This window comes from Mobula hypostoma, chromosome 29 (genome assembly GCF_963921235.1).
Source record: "Mobula hypostoma chromosome 29, sMobHyp1.1, whole genome shotgun sequence".
In the NCBI taxonomy this organism is placed as follows: Eukaryota; Metazoa; Chordata; class Chondrichthyes; order Myliobatiformes; family Myliobatidae; genus Mobula; species Mobula hypostoma.
In genome coordinates, this window is record NC_086125.1 from 6,847,117 (window position 1) to 6,869,267 (window position 22,151).

At 45.7% G+C, this 22,151-nt stretch overlaps 1 protein-coding gene across 1 annotated transcript in view; it reads right to left on the reverse strand.

Moving 5' to 3' along the window:
• Nucleotides 1-1,010, reverse strand: part of LOC134339469 (mitochondrial adenyl nucleotide antiporter SLC25A24-like) — a 60,046-nt gene extending 59,036 nt beyond the window's left edge. The window contains exon 1 of the mRNA XM_063036007.1: nt 434-1,010. Coding sequence (XP_062892077.1) covers nt 434-631 — 198 coding nt within the window. The 5' untranslated portion in view covers nt 632-1,010. The remainder of the gene's footprint in view (nt 1-433) is intronic.
• Between the last annotated feature and the right edge of the window lie 21,141 nt (nt 1,011-22,151).

Genomic DNA, 22,151 nt, shown 5'->3' on the forward strand with positions numbered 1-22,151 from the left:
CTGTCTCAGCACCGATCGTGTGTGTAACTGTCCCACACAGACCACGTGTGCAAAATACTAACTGGATGTCCTACACAAAGTGTGTGTGTGTGTGTAATGTGTCTGTCCCAGCTCGCAGTGTGTCTATGTAACAGAAGTCGACGTCTCAGTCATATGATTTCTGCCCCGGTGAGGTCAGCTAATTCTGAGACGTTCCGTGTATGAAAGAGGAAGCGACAATATCGGAGAGCATTGTACTAATGCTGACCCCATATCGCCTCCCGTCAGACACTGTCGGACCTCCCACTCGGACAGACCCATGCCGTGGGACGGGCTGATATCGACTGCGCACCAGACCGCTATCCCCGAAAACGGGGAGTAATAAAATCGGTTGGATTCACCGAACAAGTCTAAATCCGAAACAAAGGCAATCATGAAATGAAAAATACCGTGCCTGCTCAGTGTTGCCTTCCATCGATATGCCCATGGCTCGCAGGCCTTCTCCCAGTTCCTTTATATCCACCTGTCCATCCTTATTCGTGTCAAAACGCTGGAACAGCTCGGCCCATTTCTTCTCCCTCTCGCTCTCTCCTTCGTCCGCTCCCACACCTCTTGCCGGCGCTGCCGACCAGCTCCACCACGGCTTCCCCATCTCCGACGGCTTGCAGTCGGCTGCACTTACACCCTGCCGGCGCCGCTCGCAGCCCCGGTGGCCAAGGAGGTGTCGCGGTTCTTCTGGGGGGGCAGCGGAGAGGCGCCGCAGGAGTAACAGGTCTCCCGCGTCCTGGAAGACATTATCGGTGCCTGACGTTGCCGCCCTCCCGCTCTCTGCCCGGCAGCCTCCGACTGCACAGCAGCAGCCTCCTTCGAACCCGGTTCGCAGCTCCGACACCAGTGTCTGAAGCAGGAAGCTACTGCTGTACAGCGAGAGAGAGAGCGACAGAGCGAGAGAGAAACTAAATCTGTTGTTTTATATCACCTCCGACTTCAACCGCTAAAGACTGCTTACGCGGGGGTGGGGGGTGCCTGAAAATGCCGAGAGCTTTGCCCTGGCGAAACAGAGAGAGGGTCGTTGGGTAGACTGTGGGGGCAAGGAGTGGGTCGTGGTACTGACGGGAGGGAGTCACTGTCAATCAGCTGCGTCTTCATGAGTCGAAATGGTCCGTTCTCAGCTTCACTTCCACCTCGAAAAGGAAAGGAAGGGGTTGGTTCGGTGCAGGCAAGGCTGTGGGGGGCAAAGGGTGGAGAATGAGAATCGAGTTTATTATTCCTGACCTTAGTCGTCAGTTTTTGTTGTTTTGTGGGAGCAGTACAATGCTGTGTACATACATCTACTGATGCTTCTGGACACATCCTCAGTGATGCTCCTGGAATCATCGGGTGTTTCGGGTCTTTCAACATCATACGACCTCCTCCAGGTGACCCAGCCGGGACTGATCTGACCCCAGCTTGTGTCCAGATGGCTATCTACTTATGACTCCATGGCTCCCCTCTTTTGAGCCACAGCCATCTTGAGGCCCTCCCTGCCGTATCGGTGGTACTGCGGATGGCTGTCCTCTTCCTCTCTCCTCGATGCCCAAAATGCTGAAGGCTCTAAGGAACGGGCTGCAAATCCCCTACAACCAACCTCCAATGGGAGACACCTCGTTCTCCATCCAGCCTGCTGACAGTTGCTGACCAGTCCTGCCTATCAACCCCCTCCCTTCACCGTTGCCTCCAGAATTTGGTTAACATCTTCATCAAATTGCTTCCACAGTGAAGTCATATTCGCTGCAGGCCATTGGATCCGCCTCCTGTTAGACTCCATGTTAGAGGGATTAGTTTGCATGCAATACATCAAATAATAATAAAATAGGAAAATAGGTCAGGGAAGAATGGCCACAGTGGTTCAGGCTGGCAGGAAAGTGACCGTAACTCGAATAACCAACCACATCATGTTACAGCAGTGGTGTGCAGAAGACCATCTCTGAAAACGAAACGTGCTGAACATTGAAGTGAATGGGCAGAAGAACACACGGGGTTCCACTCCTGTACAGAATAAAATGGCCACCGTATGTGTACATGTATGTACAGTCAGTAGCCAAAAAGGGAGCAAAAACAGTGAGGTAGTTTTCATGGTCTGGTTCATCCTCCATTCGGAAATCTGGCGGCAGTGGGAATAAAAGGATCCTTTTCTGGTTGGCTGCCAGTGACTAGTGGTGTTCCACAGGGGTCAGTGTTGGTACCACTTCTTCTTATGCCGTATATAAATGATTTAGATGATGGAATAGATGGCTTTGTTGCCAAGTTTACAGATGATACAAAAGATCAGTGGAGGGGCAGGTAGTGTTGAGGAAACAGGTAGGATGCATAAGGACTTAGACAGATCAGGAGAATGATCAAGAAAGTGGCAATGTTGGAAAATGCATGGTCATGCACTTTGGTAGTAGAAATAAACGTGCCGACTGTTTTCTAAACGGGGAGAAAATCCAGGAATCTGAGATGCAGACGGACTTGCAGGTTGAGTCAGTGGTGAGGAAGGCAAATGCAATGTTAGCATTCATTTCAAGAGGTCTAGAATACAAGAGTAAGGATGTGATGCTGAGGCTTTATAAGGCACTGGTGAGGCCTCACCTTGAGTATTATGAACAGTTTTGGGACCCTCATCTTAGAATAGATGTGTTGGCATTGGAGAGGGTCCAGAGGAGGTTCACAAGGATGATTCCAGGAATGAAAGGAACATTTGATGGCTCTGGGTCTGTACTCGCTGGGATTCAGAAGGATGAGGGGGGATCTCATTGAAACCTTTCGAATGTTGAAAGCCCTAGACAGAGTGGATGTGGAAAGGATGTTTCCCATGGTGGGAGAGTCTAGGACAAGAGGGCACAGCCTCAGGATAGAGAGGTGCCCTTTCAAAACAGAGATGCAGAGAAATTTCTTTAGCCAGAGGGTGGCGAATTTATGGAATTTGTTGCCACATGAAGCTGTGGAGGCCAGGTTGTTGAGTGTATTTAAGGCTGAGTTTGACAGGTTTTTGATTGGACAGGGCATCAAAAGTTACGGGGAGAAGGCCAGGAACTGGGGTTGAGCAGGAGATAGAAAAAAGGATCAGACATGATTGAATGACGGAGCAGACTCGATGGGCCAGATGGCTTAATTCTGTCCTATGTCTTACGGTCTTAAGAAGAAGTTCCTAAAACTTTTGAGTGTGCATCTTCAGGCTCCTGTAGCTCCTCACTGATGATGGATGCTGCCTTAGCGGGGCATCAGCTACTGAAGATGTCCCTGATGCTGGGAGGCTAGTGCCCACAATGGAGCTGACTGAGTTTGCAACTTTCTGCAGCTTTTTCTGATCCTGTGCAGTGACCTCTCCAGACCAGGTGATGATGCAACCAGTTAAGAATGCTCTTTACAGTACACCTGCAGTCAGATCAGGGCAAAGGAAAAGTAGGGAATGTGAAAGAGGCAGGAAGAGAAGCTGAGTATGTTTTCCTAAATATTGAAGAAGTCTATTTGGTCATTGAGTCTATCTCATCAGTCCCATTCCTGCACTGATTTCCCTCTGACCTATTCTCCCTCACCTGCCCTCCTATTGTTCACTGATTCTTCCACCAGCCACGGAGGGTTAATCTACAATGAAAATTAAACCACCAAACCAGATGTCTTTGGGATGTGAGAGGAACCCTGAGAACCCAACGGAAACCCACAAGGTTACAGGGAGAATGTGCAAACTCCACATAGACAGCGCCCAGGAAGGAAACAAGACAACCAGATTTCCAATATCTGCAAGTATTTTTGGTTCGGTTAAATATCAGAAATGCCGTCCAATCCATGTGTTATTGAGCGACGAGGATCAGGACAGCTGAAGAGAAGTTGTTAGAGGGATGGAACTCATTAGTGGATCCATCCGGTTTCAAGGACTCACTCAACACTGCCAGCCGGCTACAGGTTATCTCAGGAGAGTGGCTGTATGTGTGTGTGTGTGTGTGTGTGTGTGTGAGAGAGAGAGCGCGTGTGTAAGAGAGCCAGTTCCTCCATTATGGGGGCAGCTTTGCCCACCATTGAGGACATCTACAAGAGGCAATGACCCAGGAAGGTGATGAACATGATCAGGGACCCCCACCATTCGTGCCATGCCATACCTCAATGCTACCATTAGGTAGGAGGTACAGAAGCCTGAAGACCCACACCCCAGCATTCAACACAGCTGCTTTTCTACTGGCAACAGGTTCATGAACCAACCCAGAAAAACTCTACCACCAGCTCTGTATATAAACGCAAACAACAGGAACTCTGCAGATGCTGGAAATTCAAGCAACATACATCAAAGTTGCTGGTGAACGCAGCAGGCCAAGCAGCATCTATAGGAAGAGGCGCAGTCGACGTTTCAGGCCGAGACCCTTCGTCAGTCTCGGCCTGAAACGTCGACTGCGCCTCTTCCTATAGATGCTGCTTGGCCTGCTGCGTTCACCAGCAACTTTGATGTATGTAGCTCTGTATATATTTCTTTTTCCACTCTCAACTAGCACTAGTGTTGCAACATTTATTTTGTTGTGTAATAATTCATGTTAATTTAAGTTTCTGTTTGTGATGTTTGTAATGTAGTGTACTGCTGCTGCAAAAAAGGTCATTTTCATGGGATTTATATGACAGTAAACTTGCCTTGAACTTGAGAAAGTTAAAGTAAATTTTATCAAAGTGCGTATATGTCACCATAAACAATCAATTTTCATTGACCTGTGGCCATACTCAGTAGATCTATAGAATAGTAACTATAACAGGATCAATGAACGATCAACCGGAGTGCAGACAACAACAAACTGTGCAAATGCAAATATAAATAAATAGCAATCAGTATTGAGAACATGAGATAACGAGATAGAGTCCCTAAAGAGAGGCCATCAGCTGTGGGAACACCAGAAATAGAATGAGTGTAGTTATCTCCTTTTGTTCAAGAGCCTGATGGTTGAGGGGTAGAAAATGTTCTTGAACCTGGTGGTGCCAGTCCTGAGGCTCCTGTCCCTTCTACCTGATGGGAGCAGTGAGAAAAGAGCGTGGCCTGGGTGGTAAGGATCTCTGATGATGGATGCTGCTTTTCCACAAGAGTGTTTCATGTAGATGTGCTCAGTGGTTGGGAGGGCTTTGCTGTGGTGTAATGGGCCAAATCCATTACCTTTTGCAGGATTTTCCATTCAAAGACATTGGTGTTCCCATCGCAGGCTGTGATGCAACCAGTCAATACACTCTCCACTACACATCTATTAAAGTTTGTCAGAGTTTTAGATGTCATGCCAAATCTCTACAGACTCCTAAGGAAGTAGAGGTTGTGTTTAAGACAGATTGTAAAAGGGAGTCATATAAATGTATCCGTGAGAGAGAAGGTAAATGAACAAGGAAAGTGTGAAGAGTGTGACTGTGTAAGGGAGAGTGTGTGTATTAAGGGGTTGGTGTGTGTTTTTATATATGTGTGAGGTGCATAAGATATCTTTGTATGAGAGTGTAGTAGATTCTAAATACCTCTGAGAGTGAAACGATATGTATAAGAAACAGAGTTACTGAATGAGTAAGAGAAGACTTCAGTGTGAGAGACTGAGATGTGTGTGCATCAGCAAAGGTGTATGAAAGGGAGGTGGTGAGAGAGAAAGGATACTGCTTGCTAGTGTGTGTGTTTGTTTGTGCTAGAGAGTGCATGGGACTGTGGGAGAGAGGGGGTATTGAGAGTGCAGTGTGCATGTCAAGAGTAATGTGTGGATATGTATCTCTGTATCTGCATGTGAGAGAGAGGGTACATATATGTCAGTGACAGAGAGGGAGGGTTTGTATGTGTGAGTGATGGCATTGTCTTTGTGGTTTTATGTGTGTGAGACAAAGCCTGTCAGAGAGACCTAGTGAGCATATGTGACCAAGTATGTCCATCTTCTACTTGAATGCATAGTGTTTCATCGCTCTAGTCTACACTCATGACTCTGTAGCTCAGCATAGCTCAGACACCATCTGTAAATTCACTGATAATACCACTATCGCTGGTAGAACCTCAGGTGGCGATGAGGCAGCATACAAGAGTGAGCAGTATCGGGTGGTTGAGTGGTGTCACAACAATCGTACACTCAATGTCGGCAAGACCAAGCAATTGACTGTGGACTTCAGCAAGGGGAAGCATGGGTGCGTGTGTGAGAGAGAGTGATTGTGCAAGGTTGTGTCTGTCTGTGGGTGTGCAAGAGAGAAAATGGTGTGTATGTATGTGAGATGTGTGTGTGTGTGTGTGTGTGTGTGTGCGTGCGTGCGTGTGTGTGTGTGTGCGTGAAGATGGCTGTGGGAGAAGAGTACAGTGTATCAGTATTTGTATGAAGGGGATATGTAGGCATTTCTTTTTGAAGATCAGAAAGAAAGAGGCCTGTTTATCTTCCTGTGTCTTTAACCTTTAAGGGCATTCCATCACTACACACAGTTCACCGTTCAGCTGCTTCCACAGCTTGGTATGTAACTGCTCAGCAGTTAGTGCCTTGACAAACCGAAGGCACTGAGCCTGTGGGATGAGCGAGGTTCAGACCTACCAGAATGACTGTGTGGGTCCAGGAAAAAGACATGCATTTCTGACTGTGCTTTTGCGGCCTTGGGATCTCACAAAATGCTTTACGGTGAACTAAGTAAATATTTTGAAGAGTGTCGCACTTGTGGGGAAGCATGGCACCTAATGTGCACCGAGCAAGCTCCAGTCATCAACAATCATTCCGATAAGCACTTTCAGTAACGTTAGCTGAGGGTTAGATATAGTTTCACTGGAGATAACCCTGCTGCCCTGCTTCAAAACGAAACTTCCTCAGCAGGTAGAAAGAGACTTGGATTAAGAACTCAATGGAAAGGCAGTATGTCTGACAATGCGGCTCCCTTCTTGTCATGCACTGGCAAGATACCTACCTTGCACAGCCTCTATTTTCTGAGGAGGCTGAAGAGAGCCGGTCTACGCACAGCAAAACTCATTGTCTTTGACAAATGTGCAGTGCAGAGCATCCTAACATGCTCTGTGTGGCAGGGAAACTACTCTGCAGCAGACAAGAGGGCTCTACAACAGGTAGTTAAAACTGCCTAACATATCACCGTCACCAGCCTACCCACCATCAAGGATATATCTACACACAGTGGCCACTTTATTAGGTACCCATGTGCACCTGCTCGTTAATACAAATACCTAATCAGCCAATCATGTGGCAGCAACTCAATGCATAGAAGCATGCAGACATGGTCAAGAGGTTCATTTGTTCAGACTAAATATAAGAAAGGGGAAGAAATGTGTTCTCAGTGACTTTGACGTGGAATGGTTGTTGGTGCCAGACAGGGTGGTTTGAGTATGTCAGAAACTGCTGATCTTCTGGGATTTTCATGCACAACAGTCTCTGGAGTTTACAGAGAATGGTGTGAAAAAACAAAAACAAAATCCAGTGAGCGGCAGTTCTGAGGTCAAAAATACTTTGTTAATGAGAGAGCTCAGAGGAGAATGACCAGAATGGTTCATGAACGCAAGAAGGTGACGTGCGTTACAAAGTTGTGTGCAGAAAAGCATCTCTGAACGCACAACACGTCGGACCTTGAAGTGGATGGGCTGCAGCAGCAGAAGGCCACGAACATACACCCGGTGGCCACTTTATTAACCGATAATGTATGCAAAATGTTACCAGAAAAAGCCAGCGATATCACGAGAGGCCCCACCCATCCCTGCGAATGGATTCTTCCTCCAAGGCGTGAGGCAGATTAACCCTTTAATCCACCCGCCACCACGACGTTTCATCACTTTATGTCTATACAATCAGTCTGTGTATGTAACTTGTACATTGTGTTTTACAGGGTTGCTTTTATATTTATACTTACTGTGTTTTTTGTTTCATTTTCTTGTGTTCTTCGTGTTTTTTCAGTGCTGCTTTGGGATCCAACCGTTTTGTTCTCCTTTATACTCCTGCACTGAAGAGCGACAATAAGCCTCCTTAAATCACAAGCTGAATCCAGAGTATGCACTTGGAATCTGTTTGCTGAGGAACGAGGGATCTCACGGTGAGTCATCATACAGTTATTATATTGCTTACGTAATAATGTACTGGATGTGTGGACACTTTTTTTCCAACTGAATACTGAGATGATCACCGCCAATCCCTGCCACAGACTCCATTCCCCAGACCCCGACTCCTCTCCTTCCCTGGAAACCGCGCAAGATTAAACCAGTTTGTTTGGAGTCCTGGAGTTAGGTGGCAGAGTGACAAAGTAGTAGAGCTGCTGACTCGTAGCTCCAGCAGACCGGGTTTAGCCCTGATCTCGGGTGCTGTTCGTGCAGAGTCTGCACGTTTCCCTTGGTGCTTCAGTTTCAACCCACTTCCAATGGCATGTGGGTTTTTCGGATAATTGGCCTTTGAATGTGCTTCCACTTCTGTGACTGATACAATCTGGGGCAGGATACAATTCGAGTGGTCAGCAGTGTACTGGTTAGCACATCATTTTTCAGTACCAGTGACACAGGTTCAATCCCTGCTGCTGCATGTATGGAGTTTGTATATTATTCCCCCCCCCCACCCTCGTGACCTCATGGGTTTCCTCCGGGTGCTCTGGTTTCCTCCTACAGTCCAAAGAGGTACCGGTTGGTCAATGTAAATCGTGTCCTGATTAAATTGGGGGTTGCTGGGCAGCGCAGTTCGAAGGGCCAGAAGGGTCTAGTCCGCGCTGTATCTCAATAAAATCAAAAAATTAAATTAAATGTTAAAAGTCAATTGGGACATGAGGAAAATTGATCGGAACCAACTTTAGTGTGAGTTTTGATGAACAGGTCAGCTCCAGCACACGGTCCACCAATATCCTCCTCCTGCCCCTGCCCCAGCTCATCAGTTGGTGGAAACCTCGACCCCTGCCTCCCCTCTCATTATCTCCGACCTCCTTGCCCTGGACAACTCCTTGCTCCAAGGTAACTCAAAATACTGTGGCACTTAAGTTGCACCGTTTCACTGTGCTTGATGACACCACAGGCTCCTAGTTTAAGTTAGGCCTTGATTTCAAAACCTTCATTCTTGTTTTCAAATGACTCCCTGTTGTCTCCTGTCCTGATCTATTGGACCTTTTCACGTTTAAATTCAAGTTTATTGTTGTTAAACTCTACATACATACAACCAAATGAAACACTTCCAGATCAGCCTTCCAGCTCTCCACTCTCTTCACCAAATGCCTCCAATGCTGGCTCATCCACCCCCAAACAGCAGCCTTGCATTCAGCTGCAAAGCTTGAATTCCAGATTTCTTTACTGAGGGAAAGGATTGGTCTTCAAGTTAACATCTTAAATGGGGAAAGACTGACCTCAATAGCGTAAAAGAGGACCTGCTGAAAGTAGATCGGGAGCCGATACTTGTGGGTAAAGTATCAGCTGAAAAATGGAAGCTGTTTGAAAAGAGAATCAGTAAGAATTCACTACCAGCACGTTCCGGTATAGCTGAAAGGCAAAGACAGCAAGATTAAGACACTTTTGAATGTTTGTTCGGGGAAAAAGGAGGCCCATGGAAGAGGTAGGCGTCTCTTGAAAAATATGGAATGTATGACCCAGAATTTCAGGAAGAAATCAGGAGGGCAGAAAGAAATTATGGATTATCATTGGTAAGTAAGATTAATGGGAATGCCAAGGCATTCTATAAGTATATCAGGAACAATAGGATAGTCAGGAAAAGAATGGTCTCCTTGGAGATTAAAGAGGTAATTTGTGTGTGGGACCAGGTGATGCGGGCAAGATCCTAAATGGATACTCCTCATCTGTATTTGCCAGGGAGAAGGATGTGGAAGATGGTGAGTTCATGCAGGGTTGCATGGGGAATCTGGAGCAAGAACTAGCTGGGGTTCTGACAGAAATTTCTGTCTACATCTTCACCAGCAACAAACAAGCACCCGCAGACTGAGAATAGCTAATGTTGTTCCTTTATTTAAGAAGATCAGCAGGGTTTAGCAGGTAACTACAGGCCTCAGTGGTGGGAAAATTAATGACAAAAAACCTAAAAGGATAGGAAACAACAGGAATTCTGCAGATGCTGGAAATTCAAGCAACACACATTAAAGTTGCTGGTGAACGCAGCAGGCCAGGCAGCATCTGTAGGAAGAGGTGCAGTCGACGTTTCAGGCCGAGACCCTTCGTCAGGACTAACTGAAGGAAGAGTAAGGGATTTGAAAGTTGGAGGGGGAGGGGGAGATCCAAAATGATAGGAGAAGACAGGAGGGGGAGGGTTAGAGCCAAGAGCTGGACAGGTGATAGGCAAAAGGGGATACGAGAGGATCATGGGACAGGAGGTCCGGGAAGAAAGACAAGGGGGGGGGACCCAGAGGATGGGGAAGGGGTATAGTGAGAGAGACAGAGGGAGAAAAAGGAGAGAGAGAGAAAGAATGTGTGTATATAAATAAATAACGGATGGGGTACGAGGGGGAGGTGGGGCATTAGCAGAAGTTAGAGAAGTCGATGAAGTTAGAGAAAGCAGGATCTCCCAGTGGCCACACATTTTAATTCCACATCCCATTCCCATTCTGACATGTCTATCCATGGCCTCCTCTACTGTAAAGATGAAGCCACGCTCAGGTTGGAGGAACAACACCTTATATTCCGTCTGGGTAGCCTCCAACCTGATGGCATGAACATCGACTTCTCTAACTTCCGCTAAGGCCCCACCTCCCCCTCGTACCCCATCTGTTACTTATTTTTATGCACACATTCTTTCTCTCACTCTCCTTTTTCTCCCTCTGAATATACCTCTTGCCCATCCTCTGGGTCCCCCCCCCCATTGTCTTTCTTCCCGGACCTCCTGTCCCATGATCCTCTCATATCCCTTTTGCCTATCACCTGTCCAGCTCTTGGCTCTATCCCTCCCCCTCCTGTCTTCTCCTATCATTTTGGATCTCCCCCTCCCCCTCCAACTTTCAAATCCCTTACTCACTCTTCCTTCAGTTAGTCCTGATGAAGGGTCTCGGCCTGAAACGTCGACTGCGCCTCTTCCTAAAAGGATAGGATTTAGCCTAATCTAAGAGATGTGCATTTGAAGCGCAGGGATAAATAGCATGGCTTTGTGCAGGGGAAATCTCACAAATTTGACTTGATAAGGAGTTAAATAAGAAGATTAATGAAGGCACAATGTAGACATTGTCTAAATGGACTTTAATCAGGCATTTGACAAGGTCCCACGTGATAGAATAGTCCTGACACTTAAGGCACATGGGGCCTAAGGGCTATTGGCCCACTGTATCCAAAAATTGGGTTGGTGATAGGAGGCAGAGGGCGGTGGTAGGAGGCTGTTTCTCTGATTGAAATCTGTAACCAGTGATGTACTTTGGGGATTGGTTCTGGGCCACTTGTTTATGATATAAAGGTGACCCCCACCGTCCCAACATTAGGCATTTTGGATAACAAAATTTCACTTTTGCAGAATTCACAAATCACTACCAATAAGTGTGGTACTCAGAATAAGTATTCACTCTTATGAAACTTGTGTGAAAATAAGTAACATAAGATACTTCTTCAGCCTGCATTTCTTGTCACATGTGCAGATATATATATATATATATATATATATATAGAGAGAGAGAGAGAGAGAGAGAGAGTGTGTGTGTGTGTGTGTGTGTAAGACTTCTGCTCAGTACTGAATATCAACAATTCATCTGCAGATGTCAGATGTCTGTTTAGTAAGTTTGCAGATGACATGAATTTTGTGGACTTGTCTAAGGCCACAGCAGGATATATATCAGTCAGAAAGTTGGGTGGAGCATTAGCAGATGGAATTTAATCTTGTCAAGTGCAAGGTGATACCTTTTGGGAGGTGCTAGAAGAGACATAGTAATTGATAGGGCTGGAAGGAATGTTGATGAACAGATGCACTTGCGGTTCAAGTCCACAATTTCCTGGAAGTGCCCACACAAATAGATAATGGGTGAAGGAGGCATATGGTTTGCCTTCATAGAGCAAAGGCATGAAACATTACAGTTGTGATGTTATGTTGCAATTTTACAAATTATTGGTTTAGCCACACTTGGAGTACTGCACGCAGTAAAGATGTGTTTGCACTGGAGTGAGCACGGAGAAAATTCACTAGCACGTTGCCTGGATTGGAGGACTTTAGTTATGGGAGATTGGATAGGCTGGGCTTCTTTTCCCTGGAGCAGAGGCTTAGGGGGTGACCTGACAGTTGTATATAAAATTATATGATACATAGAAAGGGTAGATAGTTAGAATTTTCCCCATATTAAGGGAATAAAAAATAAGAGTAATGAGTTTAAGGAAGAGTTTTAAAGGAGACCTGAGGGGTAAGTGTACAACACAGTGTGCAACTGACACATGAAGTATGCTGCCAGACGAGACAGTGGAATTAGATACAATCGCTATGTTGAAGAACATTTGAACAGGCATTTGAAAAGACAAGGAGTTGAAGGGTACGGTTGTAGCATGGACAATTGTGAATAGTGTAGATGGTCTAATAGGTTAGCATAGATGCGTTGAGATTTGTGTAAATAAGTGCCTGATAGTCAGCAAAGACTTGGGCCAAAGAGCCTGTTTCTGGGCTGTGGGGCCTTGTGACTCCGTCAACTGAGAATATTACCTCCATCTAACTTGTTCCCAAGTGTTGGTGACGCCACCGAAGCAGGCAGGATCACCCCAGTGCCTCCTTGTCATTAACCTCTGGGGCCTGATGCAAAGTGCACTGGCCCTTGTTCTCAGCACGTCACCACTCCAATGCTGTGCTGAGTGGCCATGTCTGGTGTGGTGGGCGCATCAGTTCAAAGTCAAAGACTGACAAACAACCAATGTGCAAAAGAAAACAAATAGTGCAAATACAGAAGATACCGAGGACATGAGTCGTACAGGCCATGAACGTGACTCTGTAGGTTGTGCAGTCAGATTGGAGTTCAGTGCCTGTCCTGCACATAACTTCCAGCTTTTCTCTCATATGTAGAACTCCAAGACATGCTGAGCTACAGAGGGCTGGAGATTCTCTCCCTCAGCTTCAGAGTAGTGACATGGGCATTATTTTTCCTGTGTTCATTTGAGGATGCAGACAGAGCCCTGTTTAAGAGTAACATTTTCAAAATACTAGAGGAACCCAGGTCCTGAAGAAGGGTCTCAGCCTGAAATGTTGACTGTTCATTCCCTTCCATAGATGCTGCCTGACCTGCAGAGTTCCTCTGGTATTTTATGTATGTTACTCTGGACTAATACAGTTAATCTTCCATCACTTACTTCCCCACACTTTGTTTTCCTCCTGGAGCAAGGATACAGTTCCCCATCCTCCACATAAAACAGACCTACTTCAACAAGTGGCCACCTCGAGGCATATCTTGTCCCTTCCTCCCAGTATTCCAGAGGGACCATTCCTTCAAAGATGGTCACCATGGCAGCGTGGCGGTTAGCGCAACGCTATTACAGCTCAGGACGTTCGGAGCTTGGAGTTCATTTCCAGCACCGTCCGTAAGGAGTCTGTACATTTTCCCCATGACTGCATGGGTTTCCTCCCACAGTCCAAAGACATACCAGTTAATTGGTCATAGTAAATTGTCCTGTGATTAGGCTAGGATTAAATTAGTGGGTGGCTCATTGTGCCATCAGGCCTGTTACATGTTGTACCTCTAAATAAAATAAAATAATACAAGAGTTTGTGGTCTGTCTTCCATTGCCAGCAACCACTTCCCTTCTTGCGCGTCAGTGAGAGCTGTGGCAGTTGCAACATTTCCCTGACCACCTTACTGAAACCAAAGGAGATGTGCCAGGCAAAGCAGCGATTCACTTGCACTTTCTTTCACTCTACGTCACTCAACGCGGTTTGAGACAGAGCTGGAATGGTTACATGAAATTGCAATTCTTCAGTTTTCCTCTCCATGGGTGTTACTCGGCCTGCTGGCCTACTGGAAAATGGAGCAAAAAGCAAGCTATTAGAGGAGTTGAGCAGGTCAGGCACTACCTGTGCAGGGAAATGGACAGTGAATTTTTTTGGTCAAGACCATTGACCTGGATATTTTCTACGGTCTGCATCTCTTAGTTCCAGCACTCTGTTTTTTTACTGCTCTCTAATTTGTCTCCATTGATTTACATCTTTTTCAAACACATCAAGTATGTTTAGCAAACATCCATATTTCTCTGAGAAGTCACAAACAGCATTTTAGCAATTGGATATGCTTAGATATTCCCCACCCCCACCCTTCCCCACCTCATCCCCTATGCCTATCCCAACCCCATGCTCCACCCCTTTCCCAGTCCAACACCCCACCCACCTCCATCTCCATTATTTCCCCATCCACCCCCACCCTTTCTCCACCCCGTCCCCACCTCATCTCGATGCCTATATCACCTTCATGCCATCATCCTGTCCCCACTCCCATCCCACCCCTATTCCCACTCTTTCTCCAACCTCATCCCCACCCCCAGCCCCATCTCACATACCTCTTCTCCACACCATCCTACACATTCCTTCCCCACTCCCATCCTACAAACCCCTTCCCTACCCCTCAACCCCCTTCCCCACCCCTCTCCTACACACCCCTCCCTCAGCTCATCCCACCCATTTAATATTTCAGTAATATTTGAGTAATATTATAAGTATTTTGTTTGCTTACATAATTCATTATGGGTTATGAAGTATGTGAATAGCGTACGTTATTATGCCACTATGTCATATGCGCGCAGTGAAACTAAACACATGCATCCCAGCTCATGTGCTTTTTTTTATTAGTTTCAGGAGTTACAAGTTTTTTTCTTCAGAAGGGAGGTGAGACCTCATGAATAAAAAAAAAGGCAGAAAATGGACTTAATTCACTGGTTCATAAACAGTATAGGGTGTTAATAATAAATAAATAAAAGCATAAATTTCAGGTTACATCAGAAAAATAGATGTCTTTGATTGCACAACAAATAACTGAATGATGTATGCTGAATTGGTTGAACAGTATAATGAAATAGCCAATGAAAAACGAGTGTCAATGTTGCTGAGTGCAATTAATGGAAGAGCACACAGTTTGCTCAGATGTTAACTGCTCCAACCAAAACCAGCTGAAATGATCTCTGCTGATGTCAAGAAATTTATTGCAGGAAATTTTAAACTGAAACCATTGTTGATTGCAGAATATTTTAGGTTTCATGTCGAATCTAATCTAATTTAATCTAATAAAAAGGAAGGGGAGTCCACTTCAGCTTAATTGATGAAATTGTCTGAGCCTCGTCATTTTGGTGATGGGTTTAATGATGCGCCGAGAGATCATTTAGTTTGCAGAATCTTACAAGAAAGCATTCAAAAACGGCTCCTAACTGAAGCCATCTCACATTTAAAAGTGTGTTTGAAATCGCGGTATCAATAGAAACAGCAGCCAGAGATACAATTGAGTTGCAGTCAGGAATGAAAGTGAGTGTGAACAAAATTGCAACATCTAAACAGAAGCCTGCCTGGCAAAACAAATGGTGTTACCTTTGTGGCAGAGGCTCACATACACCATACCAATACAGGTTTAAATGCAACAAAGTAGGACACAAACAAAGAGCATGTTCAGCAGACAAAAATAAATGGACTGGACACGGAAGAGAAGAAGAGAAAAAGATAAAAAGTCAAGCTACAGTTTCAAAAAGAGCACTAGTTTGCATGTTGTTGATGGAAAATCTGTTAATGATGAGTGACACAGAATTGTATAGCTTTGAGATGTATAGTCATACTTTATTGATCCCGGGGGAAATTGGTTTTTGTTACAGTTGCACCATAAATAATAAATAGTAATAAAATAGTTATTAAATAGTTAAATAGTAATATGTAAATTATGCCAGGAAATAAATCCAGGACCAGCCTATTGGCTCAGGGTGTCTGACCCTCCAAGAGAGGAGTTGTAAAGTTTGATGGCCACAGGCAGGAATGGCTTCTTATGACTCTCTGTGTTGCATCTCGGTGGAATGAGTCTCTGGCTGAATGTACTCCTGTGCCCAACCAGTACATTATGTAGTGAATGGGAGACATTGTCCAAGATGGCATGCAACTTGGACAGCATCCTCTTTTCAGACACCACCGTCAGAGAGTCTGAAAAGAGTATAAAGTGAAAACTAATAAGAGACTAGCAAAAAAAAATCTGCAGATGCTGGAAATCCAAAGCAACACACACAAAATTCTGGAGGAACTCAGCAAGCCAGACAGCATCTATGGAAAAGAATAAACAGTCGACATTTTGGGCCAAGACTCTTCAGCAGGACTGGAAAGTAAGGAGAGAAGTCTGAGTCAGAAGTGGGTAAGGAAAAAAGATGTACAGATATGTGAAACCAGGAAAGGGGGACAGAGATAAGTAAAGAGCTGGGAAGCTGATTGGTGAAAGAGATAAAAGGCTGAAGGGAAATCTGATAGGAAAGGAGAGAAGACCATAGAAGAAAGGGAAGAGAGAGGTAATGGACCCAACGAAGATTAGGAGACTCCTTCATTGAGCACCCTTGCTCTGTCTGCCACAAAAAGTGGGATTTCTCATTGGTCACCCATTTCAATTCTATTTTCCATTCCTATTCCGACATCGCAGTCCATGGCCTCCTCTGCTGCCACCATGAGGCCACACTCAGGTTCAAAGAGCAACACCTTATATTCTGTTTGGGTAGCCTCCGACATAATGGCATGAACATTGATTTCTCGAACTTGTACACCTCCTCTCCTTCACCATTCCCCATTCCTGTTTCCCTCTCTCCCCTTATTTCTTTACCTGTCCATCACCTCCCTCTGGTGCTCCCTCCCTTCCCTTTCTTCCATGGTCTTCTGTCTTCTCCTGTCAGATTCCCCCTTCTTCACACCCTTTATCTCTTTCACCAATCAACTTCCCAGCTTTTTATTTCACCCCATCCCCCTCTCCCAGTTTCACCTATCACCTGCCACTTTGTATTTCTTCCTCCCCTACCCCTCACTTTCTTACTCTGACTTCTCTCCTTCTTTTACAGTCCTGTTGAAGGGTCTCGGCCTGAAACATTAACGGTTCACTCTTTTCCATAGATGCAGCCTGACCTGCTAAGTTCCTCCAGTGTTTTGTGTGTGTGTGTGTTGCAAGAGACAAGCAATATGGCTTACATCAGAAGTGATCTCCAAATTAATTAAAATAGAATTGGACACGGGCTTAACTCTTTCCGTCATTCCACAAAATAAGTTTGAATGGCATTTGAAGGATACTGAACTAAAGCCAAACGGACTAATTCCACTCCTATATGTTATGGTTTTATATTCTTCCAAATGCAAATCTAAAATCTCCCTACGACACCAGAGATGTTTGAAAGGGAAACTAGAGAATACCCCACGGTGTCTCAGGTCTACATGGCAACCCAAAAAGACTAGAATGTGCAACAGAAATCCCAGTTTGCCAACTTTTACTAGCAACGAGATAAACTAACCCTTGATTGGGGGGGGGGGCGGGGATGCCTTATGTGAGGATTGAGAGTTGCTGTACCATCCAAGCTGAGAAGTAAAGTGTGGGAGGAGCCACAAGGCGGTCATCTAGAAGTGGTCAAAATTAAAGGGTCGGCTCAAAATTTTGTTTGGCAGCCTGGAATAGAGCACAGATTGAACAGCTTGCCATACACTGTGCAGAATGCCAACACGTCCAGAAGATGCCATGGACAGAGCCTCTCCATCCCTGCCAATAGCCAGCATTGCTCTGGCAGAGGATTCATGTGGATTTTGAAGGGCCACTTACGGGCACAAATTTCTTGGTAGTAGTGGATGCAGCTACCAAGTGGCTAGATGCTTTCCCACTAGCTTCCACAACAGCCTCACACTCTGCTGATGGGTTGAGAAACCTTTTCTCAAGGACTGGTGTTTGAGAATACTTAGTCAGTGACAATGGACCACCATTTGTTGTGGAACAGTTTCAGTCAATCCTAAAAAGGAATGGAATAAGACATATTACATCTGCACCCATTTTATGCCCAGCTACAAATGACTCAGCAGAAAGATTTCTCCAGAGTCTAAAGAACAGACTGTGAACAATGTCAGATGAACACACTGCACTGACACTGAATCAGAAGCTCGCCAATTTCCTCTTTGCATATCACAATGCAGCACACTCCACAACCAGCAACTCACCAGCCATCCTGTCCCTGGGTCATCCCTGGCCCTCATGCTTAGATCTCCTCAAACCCAATCTCAGAAGCAGTATGCAGGACAAACAGCTGAGAGAAAATTGAGGGCTACTCGAACAAGGAGGTTGATGTTTCACTCCTGGACAAGCTGTCCTGGTGAGGAACAGAGATGATCAAAAGTGGGTATGTGGAAAGATTAAGGACAGAACCAGACCACTCTCCTACACAGTGGAGATTGTGTCTGATGTCATCTGGAGATCTGATGTCATCCAGTGGTTGAGGAGAGCAAAGTCAATTGTTAGAGAGGAAAGGTGTCCATAGCAGTCAGAACCACTTCCTGTAGTCCCAAAGTCAACTCCTAGAACCACCACGAGGAAAACCCTGAACCTGAGATTGTTTCACAGCCACAAGTCTCACCTGGCAAGCAGAGTGACTCCTTTTGTCAAGAAAGACACTAGCCCTCAAGTGCTTAACTCCTTAGGCCTGAATGGGGCAAATTAAAATTTACTGTTGAATAATGTTGTAAATATATTGTTTGATTAAGCATTCTTTGTTTGTTTACATAATTCATTACAATTATATGTAAGAAGTATGTAAATTGCATTTGTCACCACGTCACTGCGTCATATGTGCACAGATCACTAAGGGAAAGTAAATCGAAGCTCATGCATTGATTAGTTTCTGGATTTGCAAAAAATAACACACCTCACCACTTTGCCACCTCCATACCCCCACTCTTTCCCATCCCTCCACCCCTTCCCATCCCATCCCTCCACTACTTCCCCACCCCATCCCTCCACTCCTTCCCATCAGATCCTCCCACCCCACCCCCATCTCCCCACTCCTTCTCCATCCCTCCACCCCTTCCCATCCCATCCTCCCACCTCACCCCATCCCTCCACCCCTTCCCATTCCATCGTCCCACCCCACCCCCATCCCTCCACCCCTACCCATCCCATCCTCCCACCCCACCCCATCTGCCCACTCCTTCCCCATCCCCATCCCTCCACCCCTTCCCATCCTACCACCACACCCCCATCTCCCCACCCCTTCCCCATCCCCAGCTCCCCACCTCTTCCCATCCCATCCTCTCACCTCACCCCAATCTCCCGCTCTCCACCCCTTCCCATCCCATCCTCTCACCTCACCCCAATCTCCCCATCCCTCCACCCCTTCCCATCACATCCTCCCACCACACCCCCATCTCCCCACCCATTCCCCATCCCCAATCTCCCCACTCCTTCCATTCCATCCTCCTACCCCACCCCAATCTCCCCATCCCTTCCTCCCACCCCAACCCAATTGTCCACCCCTTCCACCAGAGCACCAGAGGAAAGTGATGGACAGGTTAGGGAAATAAAATGAGCGAGGGGAATCCAAAGCTGATCCTCCTATGAAAATTTTGAGAGAGGGTGTGTATTTTAAATGGCAGATAGTGGGGGTAAAGGGTGGGTGGGGATGAATTGCCAATGCATTGAAGGCTGTGGACCAAGTGCAGGTAAATGTGATTAGTACAGATGAGACACTTGATGGTTATTATGGATGTGGTGGGACAAAGGGTCTGTTCCTGTGATATGTGACTCTAACGTATGTTAGAATATTAAACATAGGAACAGAATTAGGCCATTCAGCCCATCAAGTCTACTCCACCATTCAATCAAGGCTGATTTATTTTCCTACTCAATCCGATTCTCCAGCCTTCTCCCCATAATCTTTGATGTCCTTACTAAATAAGAACATCAGGATCTGAATCAGAATTACATCTTGAAATTTATTAACTTTGCAGCAGCTGTACAATGCAATACATAAGAAAAAATGATTACATTATATATAAAGCAGTTAAATTGAACAAGTCGTGTAAAAATGGAATTTAAAATGTAATGAGGTAGTGTTCATGAGTTCAACGTCCATTCAGAAATTAGATGGCAGATGGGAAGGAGCTGTTCCTGAATTGTTGAGTGTCTGGCTTCAGGCTTCTGTACCTCCTTCCTGATGGTAGCAATGAGAACAAGGCATGTCCTGGGTGATGAGGGTCATTAACGATGGACGCTGCCTTTTTGAGGCATTGCTCCTTGAAGATGTCCTGGATACTATGGACGCTAGTGCCCATGTTGGAGATGACTAAGTTTACAACTTTCTGTTGCTTACTTTTCAATCCTGTACAGAAGGCCCCCCCCCCAACACAATACCAGACGGTGATGCAGCCAGTTACAGTGCTCTCCAAGGCACATCTGCAGAAATTTATGAGTGTTTAAGGGGACATACCAAACCTCCTCAAACTCCTAATGAAATGTAGCCGCTGCCATGCCTTCTTTGTAGTTGTGTTGATATGCGATCCTCAGAGATATTGACACCCAGGAACTTGAAATGATCAACCTCTGCTTTAAATATACCCAATCACTTGGCTTCCACAGCCATCTGTGGCAGCAGTCAGGAAGCTCTCAGGAATCTCACTAATTTCCAATATACTTTGCATGCTTCATCCTGCAAACAAACCCCTTCCATCATCACACCTTAATCCTGTTACCAAAAGTCAATGGGCAGTTTAAAACAAATACCATCAAGGTTCTTTGTACTAGCAAATATATAAAAATAACCGTAATACTGCATTATTGAGCCAAATGGCACAGCTCAAATGTAAATCAGAGTTTAGGTCTCATCCAGAAAGGATAAATACAATTTAATCCCAGGGAAAGTGCTTTGCTGATTGGCTTGGTTTGATTTCCTGCCTGCCTACCCCACGTCTCTTTCTGCAATGCCAAAAATAAAAACATAAAATCAACCGTTTTTTTTTGCCCCTGGCTTGGAATCCAATTGGTGACAGGAGGTGAGGTGGGAGGAGTGAAACATCCCAGATAATCCTGCCTGTGTAAGTCGCGGTGCCTGTTGAAGGTCCTTTCCAGACATCTGTTTTCACTTATTGGCAGTGTTTAGATTAGCAGGTGACTGTGGGGCCGGCTCAAGGTGAAAATAAGGTGCAGAAGACATTATGCTTGCTGCCTGCTGGGTAACACCCTTTCTGAACTGTTTAAGGTGAACGCAGATACTGCTCATTTGCCTCCACAATGTTGATTTTCTCTCTGTCCTTCCTCCTCTGCTACATATTGACGATACAGAGGGGGCGGAGGGGTGTGAAGGATGGGACACGTCCAACGGGAAGAAATTTCTTGTTCTAATTACTGCTTGCAGCACGAAAGACAGAAGGATGGGGGTGGCAGAAAGCAGAAGAACAGTAAGAAAGAAGGAAAATCTGATCGTGGAGGGAAATTCACTTAACTGGTTCGGGCAGGGTGTTACCCAGCATGATGCCCTCCACAGCTTATTTTACCTCGAGCTCGCCCTACAGACAGCTGCTAATTTCAACTCTGGTTAAGTGAAAACATACACCTGGAAAGGACCTACATCAGGCACTGTACAATTTGCTCACGTCAAGTGGTGCATTAGTAGGAACTTGGTCAACTAAATATTCAGCAGCCTGAAACCAATCCCCATTGCAAACTCCATTCCCCAACTGCCAAACCCATTTCATTCCCCACCATCTACCTGAAAGTGCAATCTTGGTCCAGACTACATCTTGATATCTTCTCTAAGAAGAAGGCAATTCCCACCTTTCTAATTCCTGAATCCAGCTCACCATCAGTTCATCAACTGCTGAATCCCTCGTCCTTGTCTTTGTTACCTCTGGACTTCACATACTCCTCGCAGGCCTCCCAAGTTCCACTCTCCAAAAACCTGTGGTCATTGAAATTTCTTCTGCCTGTGTCCGAAAATGACATCTGCTCCTCTTTACTCATCACCCCCTCAATCGCTGACCAACTTCAGCTCCCAGTTAAGCAACTTGGGGCTAGCGGTTAGCACAACACTTTACAATACAGGTGACCCAGGTTCAGTTCCTGCCGCTGCTTCTAAGAAGTTTGTATGCTGTCCCTGTGACAACACGGGCTTTCCTCCGGGTCCTCCGGCTTCTTGACACAGCCCAAAATGTACCAGTTAGGAGGTTAACTGGTTATTGTAAATTGTCCTGTGATCAGGCACAGATTAAATTGGGGGATTTCTGGGCGGTGTAGCTCAAAGCATCACAAGGCCTATTCTGTACTGTAACTCAATAAATAAATAAATAAAT